This window comes from Chiloscyllium plagiosum, chromosome 38, assembly GCF_004010195.1.
Source record: "Chiloscyllium plagiosum isolate BGI_BamShark_2017 chromosome 38, ASM401019v2, whole genome shotgun sequence".
Taxonomy (NCBI): Eukaryota; Metazoa; Chordata; class Chondrichthyes; order Orectolobiformes; family Hemiscylliidae; genus Chiloscyllium; species Chiloscyllium plagiosum.
Genome location: NC_057747.1, coordinates 5,352,422 through 5,370,476, shown reverse-complemented (window position 1 = coordinate 5,370,476; position 18,055 = coordinate 5,352,422). Strand labels below are relative to the sequence as shown.

Sequence of the window (18,055 nt, the reverse complement as noted above, 5' to 3'; positions counted from 1 at the left end):
GGATCCCTCCAGCCCGGCACCGCCTTCCTGACCTGCAGTCTTCTTCTTGACCTCTCTGCCTCCATCCTACTCCGACCTATCACCCTCACCTTGACCTCTTTCCACCTATCACATTTCCAACGCCCCTCCTCCAAGTCCCTCCTCCCTACCTTTTATCTTCTCCTGCTGAACACTCTCTGCTCATTCCTGAAGAAGGGCCTGTGCCCGAAACGTCGAATCTCCTGTTCCCTGGATGCTGCCTGACCTGCTGTGCTGTTCCAGCAATAAAGTTTCAACTTAAAATCATAGACCTGATTCCTTTTGCCAGGGAGACCAGAATGAGGGAGCAATCAATTTAAAATGAATCCAATCAGGAGCTATTTTTCTGTCTCCCACAGAGATGGGTGCAGTTTGAAAGAGCAAGTCCACACTCGATCAACTCAATGCCTTTGTTTTGTGCTTTACTATTCCGTGATTTCTTGAATGTGGGACTTGCAATGACAAAGAGTGCCCTGAAACATTGAAGGACCTCCCTTCAGGGGAGATGGGAGTGACCCAAAACGAGATGGGAATGTGTGTAATGAGATGTTGCAAGGGGTCTTCACGGGGACTTGGATGGACTGAATGGGGTGGGTGTGAAGCTTGCAGATGGCATTTGATGTGGAGAAGTGTGAGGCTGTACACATTGAAAAGTATAACTGTTTCTTAAATGAGATTCTGAAGTGTCCTTGCTCATAAGTCACTGAGAATTAACGTGCTGGTGCAGCATGCAGTTAGGAATACACTGAAACATACCAAAATAGGAGCCAGAATGGGCCATTCGGTCCTTTTGAGCCTGCTACCCCATTCAATATGATCACAGTTAATCATCCAACTCCGTTTCCTGTCCTCAATTAACCATCCACCTCCGTACCCTGTCCTCATTCCTGAAGAAGTGCTCATGCCCGAAACGTCGATTCTCCAGCTCCTTGGATTCTGCCTGACCTGCTGCGCTTTTCCAGCAACACATTTTCAGCTCACTTTGTCCCCATACCCTTTGATCCCTTTAGCTGTAAGAACAATATCTAACTCTTTCTTGAAAGCATTCAATGTTTGGCCTCAAACACTTCCTGTGGAGAATTCCACAGGCTCATGACTTTCTGGGTGAAGATATTTCTCCTCATTTCTGTCCTAAATGGCCTACTTCATGTCCTTATACTATGACCCGTTATTCCAGATTTCCTGGTCATTGGGAACATCCTTTCTATCCTAACCCTGTTGAGTCCTGTTAGAATTTTATAGCTTTGAAATCCCTCCTCATTCTCCTAAACTCCAGTGAATATAGTCCTAACCGATCCACTCTCTCTTCATACGTCAGTCCTGCCATCCCAGGAATCAGTTTGGTAAACCTTTGTTGCACTCCCCTCCATAACCAGAGCATCCTTCCTCAGGTAGTGAAGCTAAAATTGCATCTAATAGTCTCACCAAAGCCCTGTACAATCGCAGCAAGGTAACCCTGCTCCTGTACATGAATCCTCTTGCGATGCCGGCCATTTATCTTATTTTGATCACCCCCCAAAAAGCCTGTCCCCATCATCAACAAGACACAGACCAGGAGTGTGATGGAATACTCCCCACTTGCCTGGATTGGTGCAGCTCCAACAACACACTGGAAGCTCGACACCATGTGGAATAGCAGATTGATTGGCATATTGTTCACAAACATCCATTCCCTCCCCTGACCCTCAGCAACAGCAGTGTGTACAACCTACAGAATGCACTCCAGAAATTCACCAAAGGTCCTGAGACAGCACCTTCCAAACCCATGGTCACTTCCATTTAGAAGGACAGGGGCAGCAGATGCATGGGAACACCACCTCCTGCAAGTTCCTCTCGAAGACACTCACCATTTTTGACTTGGGAATATATTGCGGTCCTTCTCTGTTGCTGGGTTAAAATCCTGGAACTCCCTCCCTAAGGGCATTGTGGGTAAACTTACAGAGCACGGACTGCTACAGTTCAAGAGGCAGCTCACCACCACCTTTTCAGGGCAATAAATGCTGATCTATCCAGCAACGTCCACAAACAAATAAAAATAATCTACTTGCAGTGTCCGTTAATCCACTTAAGTGAATCTTCTGAGCCACGCAGGTACAACTAAAAATCAAATGTGTTAAAAAAAAAATTTAAATGAACGCAATATTCTTAACCTAGCTACAGCTCTTGCACACAGTTATGTCCTGCAGTCTCTTTCAGAATCCCGTGAGGTTGGTAACAAGGAATTTCTAATGCGTCGTAATAAAGATTGTGGTTGAAGCACTTTACAGTTCCAGAGGCATCTGTGGTGATGGATGCTGAGATAGCCTTTCAGTTTAATACCATTTCATCAGACCGCTGAATATTTATCATGTTTTCTGTTTTGTTTTGTTTTACAAATGCAGGGGTGTAGTGGTCATGTCACTGGGTCAATAATCCAGGCTAGTGCTCTGAAGACGATGGATTTGAGTACAACCATTTAGACAAATTTAAATTCAATTGACAATTCCGGAATTGAAAACTAGTCTCCGTAATGTTGACCTGTTGTAAATGCTCACCTGATCCACTAATCTCCTTTTTAAGGAAGGAAATCTGCCTTCCTTACCCCGAGTGGGCTACACTGCAATAAGGGCAGTAACTCTATTCAAGGGCAATTAAGGATTGGCAATAAATGCAAGTGATGCCCACATTCCATGAAAGAACAGAAAAAAAGGAGCATTTTAACGAAATGGGAACATTCATATACAGTACATGCATTCAACGCTTTCTATCAGAGCTGCCCCAGGGGGGTGTCACACCATATAGGGCCTCCCATCCCCTTGAGCAAATCTTACAATGCTACTCTCACCTGTTTAAAGATCACTCTGCTCCCCTCCTCTCCATTCCCCTCAGAGGTCTCCAGTTCCTCCTAAATGCCAATGCTTCCAGCAAATCCAACCACCCATACCTCTCCCTCACCAAAGTCCTGGGTGGTCATTCCAATTGACTCTACATAGGATATGGTTCTGTTCCCGATTTATACCTTCCCCCTCCCCACCCCCAACGATGTGAAAGGGAAATACCTAATCCCTTTGTTTTGTTTGCGGCTGCACTTTCAACTCTCAACTCCTCCGTCTTGGACAGAGTGATTTTCAAGTTGTCAGCCTCAAGTCTTTGATTGTTACACTTGGAACCACAATTTTGCTTGTCCAGCAATATCGAAGCCTTTAAAAAGAGCATTGTTAGTACACAAGGGAGAGAGAGAGAGAGAGAGAGGATGGAAATGTTAGAAGGTGAGAGAGTGGGAGGAGAAGGCTTGTGTAGAGTATCAATACAATTGGGTTGAATGGTCTGTTTTGTACATTTCCGTGCAGTTAGTATTTGCCAGCAGATGATGCCTGGCCCAGGAGAAGATCAGCGTGAAATATAATTCTAAACTTGCGATTGTAGTGTGCCTGAATGGAGGTATTTCAGAATTTGAATAAATGATCTTTTGTACACGTGCACCAGTGTTGAGTTTCCCACTCACCACTTGCTGATCCCAAAAGAAAAACTTGCAACTATAGTAGTCTTTTTATGAACATAGGAGCCAGAGTCGGACATTTGACCTGTCAAACCAGCTCTACCATTTGATGAGATCATGGCTGATCTGCTTGTGGACTCAGCTGCACTTTTCTGTCTGAAAGCCTTGACTCCCTTTATCTGTTATCGAAAACCTATCTATCTCAGCCTTGAATAAATTCAAAACCCAGCCTCCATTGTTTTTTAGCAGTTCCATATTTAACAGCTCTCAGAGATTAAAAAAAAACTCCTCATCTCTCTCTCAAAGGGCCAACCTTTTATTATTAGGTCATGTCCCCTCGTTTTAAGTCTCTCCCACGGTTTTCCCTGTATCTACCCAGCCCGTGCCCCCTCAGCATTTATAATTTGAAAACCCTAGCAGGTTATTCTGAACTCCAAGGGGAACAGGTAGATTAATCAATCTTGATAAGAAATGACATGTATCCCAGGAATGAGTCGAGTGAATCTTCTCTGAACTACTTTGACCTCATGATGTCCCAAGATCCCTGTCCTTTGTTACCAATTCAGTGATTTTGTGGTTTATATAAAACATAGGGAACGCTGGATCCAATTTGTGCACAAAGAGGTCCCACAACAGGCATTGCCTGAATAATCTGTTTTTAATGAGTTTTAGCTTGAGAGATAAATATTGATCAGAATGTCTGAGAGAACATCTCTGTTCTTCTGTCAATAATTTCCACCTTGATGCCTTGGTTTAATATCTCATTTAAAATAATGGCACATCAGACAGGATTGTGGTCATTTGACTCTTCAGTGAACTGTTCGCCTTGCATTGAGGTGCTATATAAATGGAGTCTCATTAGAACAGTCTCATAGGCAGCCAGCAACATTTGGCTACCCTCGATCTCACCCAGATTTCTTTCCCCTTCAATGGTGAGGTCAGTGCAGGAGAGAGAGAGAGAGAGAGAAAGAAACCCACATTGCTAACTGACAGAGTTAGCAGTTACTGCCTTTGCTGTTGAATTCATGTATCGCTAGACAACGGAGTGCGTCCAGGATGGAATGAGCTGCCAGAGGAAGTGGTGGAGGCTGGTACGATTGCAACATTTAAGAGGCATCTGTATGGGTATATGAATAGGAAGGGTTTGGAGGGATATGAGCCGGGTGCTGGCAGGTGGGACTAGATTGGGTTGGGATATCTGGTCGGCAAGGACAGGTTGGAGCGAAGGGTCTGTTTCCATACTGTACATCTCTATGACTCACAGGATCCCTCTCACCCTCAATCTCACCGAGATCTCTTTCACCCTTGATCTCATCGAGATCCCTCCAGCACTCAATATCGCCGAGATGTCTCTATCCCTGAATCTCACCAGATCATCCTGATTTTCAATCTCACTAGATTCTCTTGACTCTCAATCTCACTAGATTCTCTTGACTCCCTGGTCTTTGAGATCACTAGATTTCTCTAACATTCAATCTCACTGGCTCTCTCCGATCCTCAATCACACCAGATCCTTTTACAAATGGGACAGTGATGTTGCAATTTTACTGTAATTCATTTTCTCTCATTCCAGATGGCATCAAGGTTGTGGGCATAGTGGGCAGTGAAGAAGGTGATCTGAAAATACAACACACTCTTGGTTGGATGGGCTGAGGAGTGGCAGATGGAGAGATAGAGAGTCAGTGGTGAGGGTTATGGGTCGCTGGTTAAAGATGCAATTTAGGGTTGGGGTGAGGGTTTGAGATCAATGGTTAAGGATGGAGTTAATGGTTGAGGATGGGATTTTTGGAATTTGTGGTTGAGGGTGAAGGTGAGAAGTTAGTGGTTGAGATGAGGGTTTAGGGTTAGTAATTACAGGGGAGGGTTAGTGGTTATAGTTAGGAGATGACCGTTAGTGTTAAATGCTTTTGCCAACACAATTGCCCCTGTATATGCTTGAACAATAAAACTACTGAGACCATCATTTCAGGTTCAGCTTCTGTGTTACTGAGCTAATGTACCGTGAACCACTCACATGATGGAAGTGACTACAGGTTCTTACAGCGTGCTTCCTGCTGGTGAAGTCACTCATCAACGAATTGAATGCTCCTGAGAGATTGGCTATTAAATACCCAACAGCTGCCCTGGAGTTCCTCTCACCCTCAATTCGTTCGACAATTAGGAACCACCTCCAATTGTTTTTGCTGCACAATTCGATTTTAAAATTTCACGCTTGAAAATTAGTGTTCGATGCACAAACCAATGCATTTTACATCCAAGTTTCAGCTTGATGGAACATAACAGTGGCCCTAGCCATGGAATTGTAATTTGTAGCGACAGTGTGATTTGCAAATAATAAGCTGAAAACATTAAGATGTCCGGAAGGAAGTAATATTTAATACTCTGTGTTAGAATAAAGTATCTGGCTGAAGAGGGAATGTGATCATTCTTGAGAAATACAGCAGACCAAGGTGCTAACTGATTTGAAATGAAAAATATCAGACAAAAATCAACAAAAGCAGGTTAGAGTTTGGGTTGTCGACCATCCCAGAATTTCCTTTCATTTATGGGGCATGGGCATCATTCATATTTATTGCCTGTCCTTAGTTTCCCTTGAGCAGGTGTTGGCGAGCTGCTTTCTTGAACTACTGCAGTCCATGTGCTGTAGATTGACCCACACTGGCCTGAGGGAGGGAATTTCAGGACCCAGCAATAGTGAAGGAATGGTGATATATTTCCAAGTTAGGATGGTAAGTGTCTTGTAGAGGAACTTGGAGAGCTGGCGGTGTTCCCATTATTATGCTGCCTTTGTCCTTTGAGGTGGATGTTGTTGTGGTGTTGGAATGTGCTGTCTAAGGAACTTTGGTGAATTTCTGCAGTGCATTTTCTTGATGGTCCACACTGTTACTTTTGAGCATCGGTAGTGGAGGGAGTGGATATTTGTGGATGTAGTGCCAATTAAGTGGGCTGCTTTGTCCTGGATAGGGTGTAGCTGCTTGAGCGTTGTTGGAAGTGCACCCATCTAGGCAAGTGGGGAGCATTCCATCACACTCCTGACTTGTGCCTGGTGGACAGGATTGTAGATGAAGGCCCAGGAGTCTGCAGAGATAGCAGACGGCTCATTCGGGTATTGCTGAGAGTAACCCTTGAATTTGCTTTCCCTGATAACAGGAAACCTTCTAGTTCTCAAAATCCCTTGGCTTAAAACTGAGAGTGCCGGCATTTGATTCTTAGCTTCTCTGATGCTGATGAGGTGAATGAAAGGGCATTGCCAAACAAGTATCCTCTTGTTAGTAAGGAGATCAAAGGGAGAAGGCAGGAGATGGGGTTGGGAAACAGATCAACCGTGATTGAATGATGCCGATGGGCCAAATGACCTAATTCTGCTTCTATATCTGTCAGACACCCCAGAATATGTCCACTCGGATTTGTGCAACATAAACCTGGTCCTACTTAAGGTCTTGTTTGGAACTTTGTTCAACTCCTGCTCTCTATTTGCCCCACTGTTGGTGACAATGTAATGACCTCCTGAAACCTTATGATCTCTGTTTGCCAACAATTAGAATTCTTGAAAGTTAATACCGTGGGCGGCACGGTAGCACAGTGGTTAGCACTGCTGCTTCACAGCGCCAGAGACCCGGGTTCAATTCCCGCCTCAGGCGACTCTCTGTGTGGAGTTTGCACATTCTCCCCGTGTCTGCGTGGGTTTCCTCCGGGTGGTCCGGTTTCCTCCCACAATCCAAAAATGTGCAGGTTAGGTGAATTGGCCACGCTAAATTGCCCGTAGTGTTAGGTGAAGGTATAAATGTAGGAGAATGGGTCTGGGTTGGTTACGCTTCGGCGGGTCGGTGTGGACTTGTTGGGCCGAAGGGCCTGTTTCCACACTGTAAGTAATCTAATCTTAATTAATGTCCCTTTAGAAGAGTCCCGGAAACAGGGGAGGTACGTGGCCGGGTGGAAAGGGGTGGGGTAGAGATCCAGTCGAAAGGTGTTGAAACAGATGAGATCCTCAGGGACTTAGTCAGGTGGATGCTGAAGTTATGTTTGGCATTAGGGGCCGAGACTGGAACACAATCTCTCATTTTCGATGGAGGTTAGGAGAAATCTTTTCCGTCAGAAGGTCGTGAGTCTGTAGAATACTTTTTCCTGGGGGATAGAATATGTTTAAGGCAGCGCTGGGTCAATGGAGTCAAAGGGAAAGTAGAGTTGAGGCTACAGTTGAGCCAGCCATGATCTTGTTGAATGGCAGAACAAGTGGGCCTACTCTCACTCCTGATTTGTGGGTTTGCATTTATTAACCTCTCCCTGCCACCAAATCAGAGTCTTCTGATCGAGATGACCAACTTAAGGTTTGTATTTCTTTGCCACCTCTGCTGCTCCTTTACCAGTCAAGGCCTGCTCCACTCCATGTGTGCAGGGACATGCTGGCATTGTCCTGTGGTGTTTGGGGGCCGGGCCTTGGGTGCCCACTGATGTCACCCCGGCAGCAAATGCCATCCTTCCCCCCTGCTTCAAGAGTTCTCACTAGCCCTTCACACTAACCCTGTGTGGTCCACCAGCACTTGCCTGGTTGATCTCGCCACAGTGAGGCTGCCCTCTGCGCCTGTCTCCCCCACGCTTGGCTCGGTTGTCACCTGCACCACCTCCTGCTGCTTGGAGATAGACCATTCACCTTTTCAAGGCCTGGTGACAGGCAGCTCACGGCCTGACAAGCCTAACTCGGAGCCTCTGGAAATGGCTGCCATGGGATTTGTCTGGTCAGTGGAACCACCACCATTAAATGTGGGCACACTTCTCCAGCCAAGAGTCCTGCCTTTAGCTTGGCATTAATTAATCTGATAAGATCCTGGCTTGGATTGTTTTGTACATTACAGGTGCAGCATAAATATGAATAGTTATTGTAGGTGGGCCAAATAATTGTGAATCCCATCGCCTAGAGATTCCTCTTCGTTTCCTCTGGGTAACCGAATAGGATGCCCTCCATGGATAACCATTCTCACGCCCTGTTTACTCACACTGCATTGGCCAGCTGCCCTTTGTAGTCTGCTGGGTAGCCAATAATTGTGGTTTTCAGCAGTCAATGAATGAGGGAGGTCTGCTCAGCTGCTGGGACCCAATCTGGGACCAGACTCTGCTTTATCCTATTTCACCGACAGCTGGAGCTCAGTCTCCTTTGAGTTTTCCTCCACCAGAATGGATTCATGTTTCACAATCCTCTGTCGCATAGGGCTCGGGTTAGAAATCTAGAAAACCTAGATGATCTAGCGGGGTGAATGGTGACTCTGTGGTTAGTATTGCTGCCTCATGGCGCCAGAGATCCAGGTTCGATTCCAGCCTTGGGCGACTGCCTGTATGGAGTTTGCACATCTCCCTGTGTCTGTTCCTCCCACAATCCAAAAATGTGAAGGTTAGTTGGATTGGTAAAGGGAAATTATCTCATAGTGTGCAGGTTAGGTGGATTAGCCATGGGAAATGCAGGGTGACAACTAAAGTGTGTGTGAAGGCTAGGTATTGAGTACAGTGATCGTGCCACAGGGAATGAATAAGATTTTGCAAGGTCTCCATTCCTCTTTAAACTCCAAAGGCAGCCATGTTGAAAATTGGGTAAACAGTTACCTGCCTCATTTAGCCTCTGAGAGTTATTCTGTACAGGGAGTTGCCAGGTACACGGCTGCTTCTACTAAACAAAGGCTGGCAATGAGGGCAATGTTCGCCTTGGTAAATGAGATCCCTAGGCCCCAACCTCAACATTATACCCCAGAGTGAAACGCATCACTGGTTGCCCATTACACACGGCGAAGGTGATGGAAGTAAAAATCTTGAGACATGAGTTCAAAGATGTGCAGGCTAAGTGGATTAGCCATGCTTAACTGTCCAGGGGTGTACAGGCTAGGTGGAATGCCCATGGGAAATTCAGGGTTACAAGGATAGGGTTGGGGGCTGGATCTGTGTGGGATGCTTTTCGGAGGGTCAGTGCTCTCTCGATGGACCAAATAGCCTTTTCCCACATTGATTCAAAAGTAGGAGTAGGAACAGACCATTCGGCCCTTTGAGCCCACATCATGCAGCATAATTCCTTGCTGTCTGTAGATTCTAGAACCGTATCAATTTCTTAAAGTTCACTTCTACAGCCTTCTGGTTAATTCCGGAAGATTCACTACCCTCTGAATGAAGACCTTTCTCCTCGTTGCGATCCAAAATTACTATTCCATAGCCTGAGACCTTTGTCCTGGACATCCCTGGCCAAAGTAGACATCATTCCTGGATCCAGTCTGTTCATCCCTGTCGGAAGTTTGTACACTTCAGTGAGATCCGTTCTCATTTTTCTAACCTGCAGTGAATCCAAACCCAGGTGACCAATTGATCAGCTCAGTGGGCAGTCGCCTTGAGAAGGTTGTGAGTTCAAGTCTCTGAGCTTGAGAGCTGAACAAAATTAAGGTTGCTAAAGTGGAAGTAGCATTTCCCTGTCACGTTTTGTTTTTAATTCATTCATTCGCAGGATGTGGGTGTCGCTGGCTAGACCAGAATTTCTTGCCCATCCATAGAGGGTAGTTAAGAGTCAACCATGTAGCTTTTGGTCTGGAGTCACATGATTTGATTTATTGTCACATGTACCTATTTACAGTGAAAAGTTTTGTTTTGTGTGCAGTACAGGCAGACCAGAAATGCAGTAGGTTAAAAGAACAGAGCGATGAATACAGTGTCACAGCGCAGTGAAAGGGTATGGAGAGCAAGATAAACATTATACATAAGATTTGAGAGGGCCATTCAGAAAGTAGGCACGGTGGCTCAGTGGTTAGCACTGCTGCCTCTCAGCACCAGGGACCTGGGTTCGATTCCACCCTTGGGTGTCTGTATGGAGTTTGCACGTTCTCCCTGTGTCTGTGTGGGTTTCTGCTGGGTGCTCTGGTTTCCTTCCATAGCCCAAACATGTGCAGGTTAGCTGTGGGGAATGTAGGGTTACAGAGTAGGAGGATGGGTCTGCATAGGATACTCTTTGGAGGGTTAGTGTGGACTTGTTGGGCTTAATGGCCTGTTTTCCACACTGTTGGGAATCTAAGCATTGCTCAAATATAATAACAGTGGGGAAGAAGCTAGTTTTGAATCTGTTGGTATGTGAGTTTACGTTTTTGTAGGCCAGACCAGGTAAGGATGGCAGTTTCCTTCCCTGAAAGAGATGGGCTTTTCCTGACAATTGACAATGGCTTCACGGTCATCACTAGACTCTTAATTCCAGAGTTTTAAAAAAATGAATTTAATTTTCACCATCTGTCATGGTGGGATTTGAACCCAGATACCCCAGACAATTAGCTGAGTGTCTGGAATAACAGTCCAGCAAGAATACTACTAGGCCACTGCCTCCCTGGAACTTGTGAGGTAGCAGGAACGAATCCTGTGACACCATTTTTTCTTAAATGGGAAGGGAAGGTCTCCTTGAAGTTCCAGCCAATACTTACCCCTCATGCCAGACCACTGAATCTAATTGCTCGGATTGTTATCACCTTGAAAATAAAAGAAGATTGCTGTGTACACAAGATGTAGAGGAATGGTGACCAAATGACGAGCTTTGGGACATGTAGTAGGTGCTGCATAAATGCAGGTTTTGTTTGTTTCTCGCTTGGTTTTCCAGATGTGTGTCAGCTCTCAAGCTGGCTTTGAAGGGCACGGTTTCCATCGGCGCACCTTTGACTCAGCAGCATCTTAAAGAGGAGAAATAACACCGTTATTTCTTTCCTTTACAGAATGAAAAGACTCTGGGCCATTCTGCCAGTCGTTCCAGCAACATCTCAAAGGTATGTCCTGAATTTCTGATTTCTGCCTTGCCATTGAACACCCAGTTGGTCATTCCACCCCTCAAGCCTGCTCTGTCGTTCAACATGATCCCAATTGAATGGATTAGGCCTTAAATCCACATTCCAGACAAGCCCCTTGATGACCTTTCACCCTTTTAATCAGGATCTACCTACCTCGTCTTAAAATTAGTTGAGAACTCTGCTTCCATCAACCTTTCAGTAAAACTCCAAGCAAACAAAATTGCCCATTCTCTGTTTTAAGTGGGTGACCTCTGATTATTTAACAGTGACCCCTAGTTCTAGATGCTCTGATTCTCCTTCTTGTCAGGACTCTCCACCACCCCAAGGAACTCCTGTTTCAATCAGTCACTTCCCCCCTGCTAAACTCCACCAGGTACAAGCCTAACCTGCCCAACCTTTCATCACTGGATATTCCATTCCATACCAGGTATTAACCTAGTAAAGCTTCTCTGAACTGCCTCTAACCTCGGTCCAACTCGTCCATGCCGACCAGATATCCGAAACTCACCTCATCCCGTTTGCCAGCACTTGGCCCATATCCCTCTAAGCTGAAAATGTGTTGCTGGAAAAGCGCAGCAGGTCAGGCAGCATCCAAGGAGCAGGAGAATCGACGTTTCGGGCATAAGCCCTTCTTCAGGAATGAAACATCGATTCTCGTGCTCCTTGGATGCTGCCTGACCTGCTGCTCTTTTCCAGCAACACATTTTCAGCTCTGATCTCCAGCATCTGCAGCCCTCACTTTCTCCCATATCCCTCTAAACCCTTCCTATTCATATACCCATCCAGATGCCTTTTAAACATTGTAATTTTACCGGCCTCCACCACTTTCGCTGGCAGCTCATTCTATACACGCACCACCTTCAGTGTGAACACATGGCCCCTCATATTTACACCCTTCCTTGAATATGGAGACCAATACTGTACAAAGTACTCCGGATGTGTTCTCACTACTTGATAACTGAAGCATTAGCTCCATACAAGACACGATATCGACATTTCCCTAACCAGACTGTTCAGGGATATCATTACACACCTCTGGAGCAGATGGGGGTAGCTTGAAACCAGGCTTCCTGGCTCAGAGGTAGGGACAGTACCTCTGCACCCCAAGAACTGATATATTTCAAACTGCTAGATAACAATTAAGGTACTTTAATTATAAATCACTGTTGCTGTTGCACTCCTGTTTAATATAATTACTTTAAATCAACCAGTTATTACACACCTCTGGAGCAGGTGGGACTTGAACCAGAATCTCCTGGACCCGGAAACAGGGGCACTATCACTGAGCCACAAGGGCTCCTCGTGTCCTAGTGTACACGTTTCCTTGGATTAAAAACCTCAGTCCCATCAGCTGCTGGTTAAAGTTCTACTGACTGATTGACTTGACAGGAGGATGACACCAGTGTTCGTTTGGATTTAAGATAATGGCTGACTAATACTGTCCTTGGCACTTGGAACAATTATCCAGTTAATCACTGCTGCCACTAATGAAGAAGTGAGCCCAGAGAAGTATGATTTCTGGAACCTGCAAGAGTTACCGAGTTGTTTTCCAGTTTTGATTGCAAAGCACACACTGACAGGGCCCCCCCCAGTCACATCTTCAGGGGGAATCTAGTAAAAGGCGAGTTAATCATGCCTGAGGGAGAGTCATATCAGACTCCATTTCTCTCTCCACATATGCTGCCGAGTTTCTCTAGCGTTTTCTATTTTTATTTCAGATTTAATTCAGCATCCCTGGTATATTTAGCCAATTCAACCAGACCCTGGCCTGCATCTTGACTTCATTTGCCTGTCTTGCTTCAGTGACCATTTTAACGGCCCCAATTCCTTTGTTGCCCAACTGTTTAATGTGGGCAATAACCTCCAGGAGACATACCTCGTTCGCTTGCCTTGACACACCTTGGCTGTTCTGTTCCGATCTCCCTTGAACCAATACAGCTGACTCAACTTCCACATGGGCTTTCGTTTGGAAAATTCGATCCTGGATTTGGGTGTGACAATCAAGGGCAGTGTTCACTGCTCATCTCTAGCTGCTCTCCGCGCTGCTACAGTTCAGAGGCAAACAAATCCCTGGTCATGTGGGGTTCGTGTATTGTGCTGAGTTTTGCAGCTCCATGGTTTGATCCGATTCACAATAATTCAGCTACTTCAACATCTGCTGTTTAATGTTTAGAATCATTCAGAAGATTACCTTCAGTTGAGAGTTTCTCTGTCTCTGGATTAAAACCTTTAAAAGACATTTGGCCAAACAACATTTCTTCACAAAGCACAAAGCTCTTCGATAACACTCTCTCTTTCCTTTTAATTCTGGTAAATCCAAACAGAAGCTCATCACTAATTATCTTTCCTTTGCTGGATTATGCAGTATCATGACCTTTTTCGTTTAAAATTTATTAATAGTTTTTTTTGTAGCCTTCTGGTTTCTTTTTGCAAGCCCTAGATCTTAACAATGCACAGCACAGAACCCACATGAGGCTCAAAGTCTGACCACAGGCCTCTTCCCGCTCCCCTGAGGCCTAACCACTTCAGACAGAGCCTAAATACCTAACTGTTGCATTCCCAGGCCTTCAGAACCAGAAGCTGAATTCACCAGCTACTTACCTCTGTGTCACAGGGTGGGGGAGGAAATGAAATCGCAATTTTGTTCTCTCTGAAAGCAGCATTAAGTGATTGAGCAAGTGCTGAGGGAATTAAACTAGCAGTGACCACAGCTTTACTACAGCCTGACCCTTTCTAATAGGTCGGATTGCTACTGTATTTAGTGAGCGAACAAACCAACTTTTACACTTTGATGATAAAAGGGTCCAAAAACCTAAGGGAGATTTTCTGGTGATTTGTGATTTGTATCAACGAACAAGTTGAGGCATTGCTCAGCTCAGGGACCTTTATCCTTCACGTATTCCAGCTCGAATCACTTTTTAAATAGTTAAATTTAATACTGTAATGGGGAGGAATTGGCCTAGTAGTATTATCGCTGGGTTATTACTCGAGAGACCCAGGCAATGTTCTGGGGATCCAGGCTATAAACTGGCCATCGCAGATGGTGAAATTTGAATTCAATAAAAATCTGGAATTAAGTGTCTAATGTCATCATTCATCTAATGATAACCATGAAATCATTGTTGGAAAAACCTATCTGGTTCACTAATGTCCTTTAGGGAAGGAAACTGCCATCCTTACCCCATCTGCCCTACATGTGACTCACACCCACAGAAATGTGGTTGACTCTTAACTGCCCTCTGGGTAATTAGGATGGGATAAATGCTGACTTAGCCAGATACACTCTTCATCCTGTGAATGAATTTTTTTAAAAATTCACTGAGAGAGATGTCATAAAATATCCTCCAACTGCTTTGTCTAAATGAACCTTGGGTTTGGGTCTCAATTTTCAAACTCACTGATGGAGCTTTCCCTCAGAATCTCTTATGCTCTTGTGTCTCACGGCCCTAGTTGCTCATAAGGTGGGCTACAAACTGACTGGTGCCTGTGTGGTTTGACCAGGAGTCGTAAGAGATCTTTCCTTTAACTTGTCTTCCTTTAACATTCCTCTTTTCTCCTCCCACCCCACCTCACAATGTGCCACTGCCTCGCTGTATCTTGTCCCCCTGGTTTTAATCACACCACCATTTGGTTGCCATGCTGTCAGCATCCTGGGCCTGAAGGTTTTGGATTTCCACTTTGGCCTACCTCCTTTTGAAGTTGCTACTGGAACCTTGTGCCTTTGACAGTTCTCTGGATTAGGAGAAATCAGGCTGTGGGCCCTGTCAGTTTTCAATCTTCTCGCATACTCAGGGATTGAAATCCCTGCAGCAGATTACAATGTGTGCTGATTTTGTTTTAATCCCAAAGCTTTATTCTCCTGGTAGAGAATCGTAGGCGAATAGTGAAGTCTTAACAATCAGCCTCCAACACTGCCATCTCATTGAGATTGAGTAGCCGCTGTGGGAGGGATAGATGGGTGCTTCCCCTGCCCTATCACAGGATATTATGCTGCAGACCACACAGTTGTTGAGTTAATGTCCTACAATCCTGCCAACCCCTTTGCCGCTCCCCACCCTGAACTTGCCATTCCTGTGATTCTGGTCTTTTCTGTAGCTCCTCCCCCTCCAAACTTTGTTTGCCTCGCCAATGGTGGTCAGGTCTGCAGGGGTCAAATTGTGGGACGCACTTCACAAACTCAACACACCAGACGTTGGCCTAGTGGTATTATTGTTGGGCTACTAATCCAGAGAATGTTCAGGTTCAAAAGATGGTGAATTTTAAATTTAACAAAAATTTGGAATTAAGAGTCTAGTATCGCCAACTTTAAGGATATTTAGAGTCATAAAGATGTACAGCACAGAAACAGACCCTTCGGTCCAACCTATCCATGCTGACCAGATATCCCAACCTAATCTAGTCCCACCTTAAATGACCATTGGATAAACATATGGATGAAAATGGATAGATATGCTTCGATTGGTTCCATAGGTCAGCGCAACACTGAGAGCCGAAGGGCCTGCATTGTGCTGTAATGTTCTATGTTCTATCTAAGGATGACCGTGAAACCATTGCAGTAAAAAAAAACACATCAGGGAAGGAGGCTGCCATATTTACTTGGTCTGGCTACATGTGACTCCAGGCCCATAACCTTCCATCCTCCTCCCTCCTTTAACTACTTCCCTTTAGAAGCCAGCAATCTGAGTGAGCTTTCCATAGCGCTGCCTTCCTTTTGTCTGAAATATGCTGGTGCTGGCTGTTCCCTGCAGGGGTGAGGGTGTAACGCTGTGGTTTCACACGACTGACGGGCATTAATTTCAAAGGTGACACAGATGCAGCAATGCTTCAAAGCCTCCTTTTAAAAAGATTCCAGAGCAAAACAAAACCGTCTAAAAGTGTAACTTAATCAAATCTTGGGATTGTTATGGTGCAGAAGGAGGCCATTTGGCCCATTGTACCTGATGTCCTTCAGAGAAGAACATCAGCTGTGCGTGCCTGATCTGGTCTACATGCAGCTCTCCAGACCCACAGCGAGGTTCAATTCCTGAGTCCCAATGTCCTGCTTTTGCTCCATTTTCCTGCTCACAGTTTCTATCCAACTAACCATCCAATATCCTCTTGAAAGCCTCATTTGAACCTGCCTCCACCAGGTTTACGGGAAGTGCATTCCAGACCCTAGCTACTCGCTGTGTGAAACAAAGTCATTCTCGCATTGTTCTTGCTTCTTTTGCATGTCATTTTATATCTATGTCCTTTTTATTCTTGCTTGTTTTAAGAGTTCAAGCAGTTTCTCTCTCTGAATTTCCCAGCCCACTCATGGTTTTGAAAATTTCTATGAGCTCTCTCATAGAATCCCTACAGTGTAGAAGCAGGTCATTCAGCCTGTCGATTCCACACTGACCATCTTCTGAAGAGCATCCCACCCAGATCACCCCCGTTCTCATGGCTACCCCACTTAGCCTGCACATCCTTGAACACTATGGGCAATTTAACACAGCCTATCCACCCGACCTGCACACCTTTGGACCGTGGGAGGAAACCCACGCAGACATGGGGAGAATGTGCAAACTCCACACAGACAGTTGCCCGAGGCAGGAATTGAACCTGGGTCCCTGGTGCTGTGAGGCAGCAGTGCTAACTACTGAGCCGCCATGCCATCCCCAGGAGAACAGTCACACTTCTTCAATGTATCCTCATCACTGAAGTTGCTCATTCCTGGAACTATGCTTGTAAAGCCTACCTACCATTAGGGTACCTGGTCCTTTATAAAGCTTTTCTTTATTCTTCCATGGGATGTGGGGGCCGCTGCTGTTGCCCATTCCAATTTACCCTTTATTCCAGTGTCTTTCTTGAAGTTTTCAGTGGGCAGTTGAGAGTCAATCACATTGCTGTTGGTCTGGAGTCACATATAGAGCAGTAAGGATGGTAGATTTTCTTCCTTAAAGGAGATCACTGAACCAAATGTGTTTTTGCAATCCCTGATCGCTTTATGGTCAACATTACTGAGACTAACTTTACTCGTCCAGATTTTATTTATTAAATTGAGATTCCACCAGTTGCAGGGGCGGGATTTGAACCCATGCCTTTTCAACATTAGGAGAAAGTAAGGACTGCAGATGCTGGAGTTCAGAGTCCAAAAGTGTGGTGTTGGAAAAGCACTGTCAGTCAGTCAGCATTCGAGGAGCAGGAGAGTCAACGTTTTGAGCATAAGCAGTTCATCACATTCCTGAGGAAGAGCTTCTGCTTGAAACGTCGATTCTCCTGCTCCTCAGATGCTGCCTAGCGTGCTGTGCTTTTCCAGCACCACACCTTTTGCCCTGTTTCACCATTAGCCTGGCATTCTGAGTTACTAGCTGGGGGGAGATATTACCATTATGCCACTGCCAACCCATAATAGTATCACAGTGGCCTGCTTGTATCTTAATACCCTGCTTGTTTGCAACTAAACAAAGTGCAGAACTCGCCAGGGAAGGACATTGGAAGAACACTGCAACTTGACTGGAAATGTCCGGTTGTACTGTGGCCATGTTACTTCGACCATTGGCCTTCTGATCCCATGGAGTGTGTTTGAGAATTTGAACTCCATTCTTTTAATAAAAGCTGGAATGCGAAAGTTGACGTGCATAAACGTGACCACCCGAAGACGTAATCAAAACCCATTGGGTAGACCAATATCCAATGGGGAAGGAAGGCCTGGTCTGGTCTGGGTCTTCCAGTAGCTCCCATTCCATGTAATCTGCTCTGAAATGCCAGTGGAGCAAGGCCTCTTTTGTACTCCTGTATTGCA

General features: G+C 45.3%; 1 protein-coding gene across 1 annotated transcript in view; it reads left to right on the top strand.

Annotated features, from left to right (window-relative positions):
• Positions 1-18,055, top strand: part of LOC122541760 — a 66,388-nt gene that overhangs the window by 34,212 nt on the left and 14,121 nt on the right. The window contains exon 2 of the mRNA XM_043678706.1: positions 11,218-11,268. Coding sequence (XP_043534641.1) covers positions 11,218-11,268 — 51 coding nt within the window. The remainder of the gene's footprint in view (positions 1-11,217; positions 11,269-18,055) is intronic.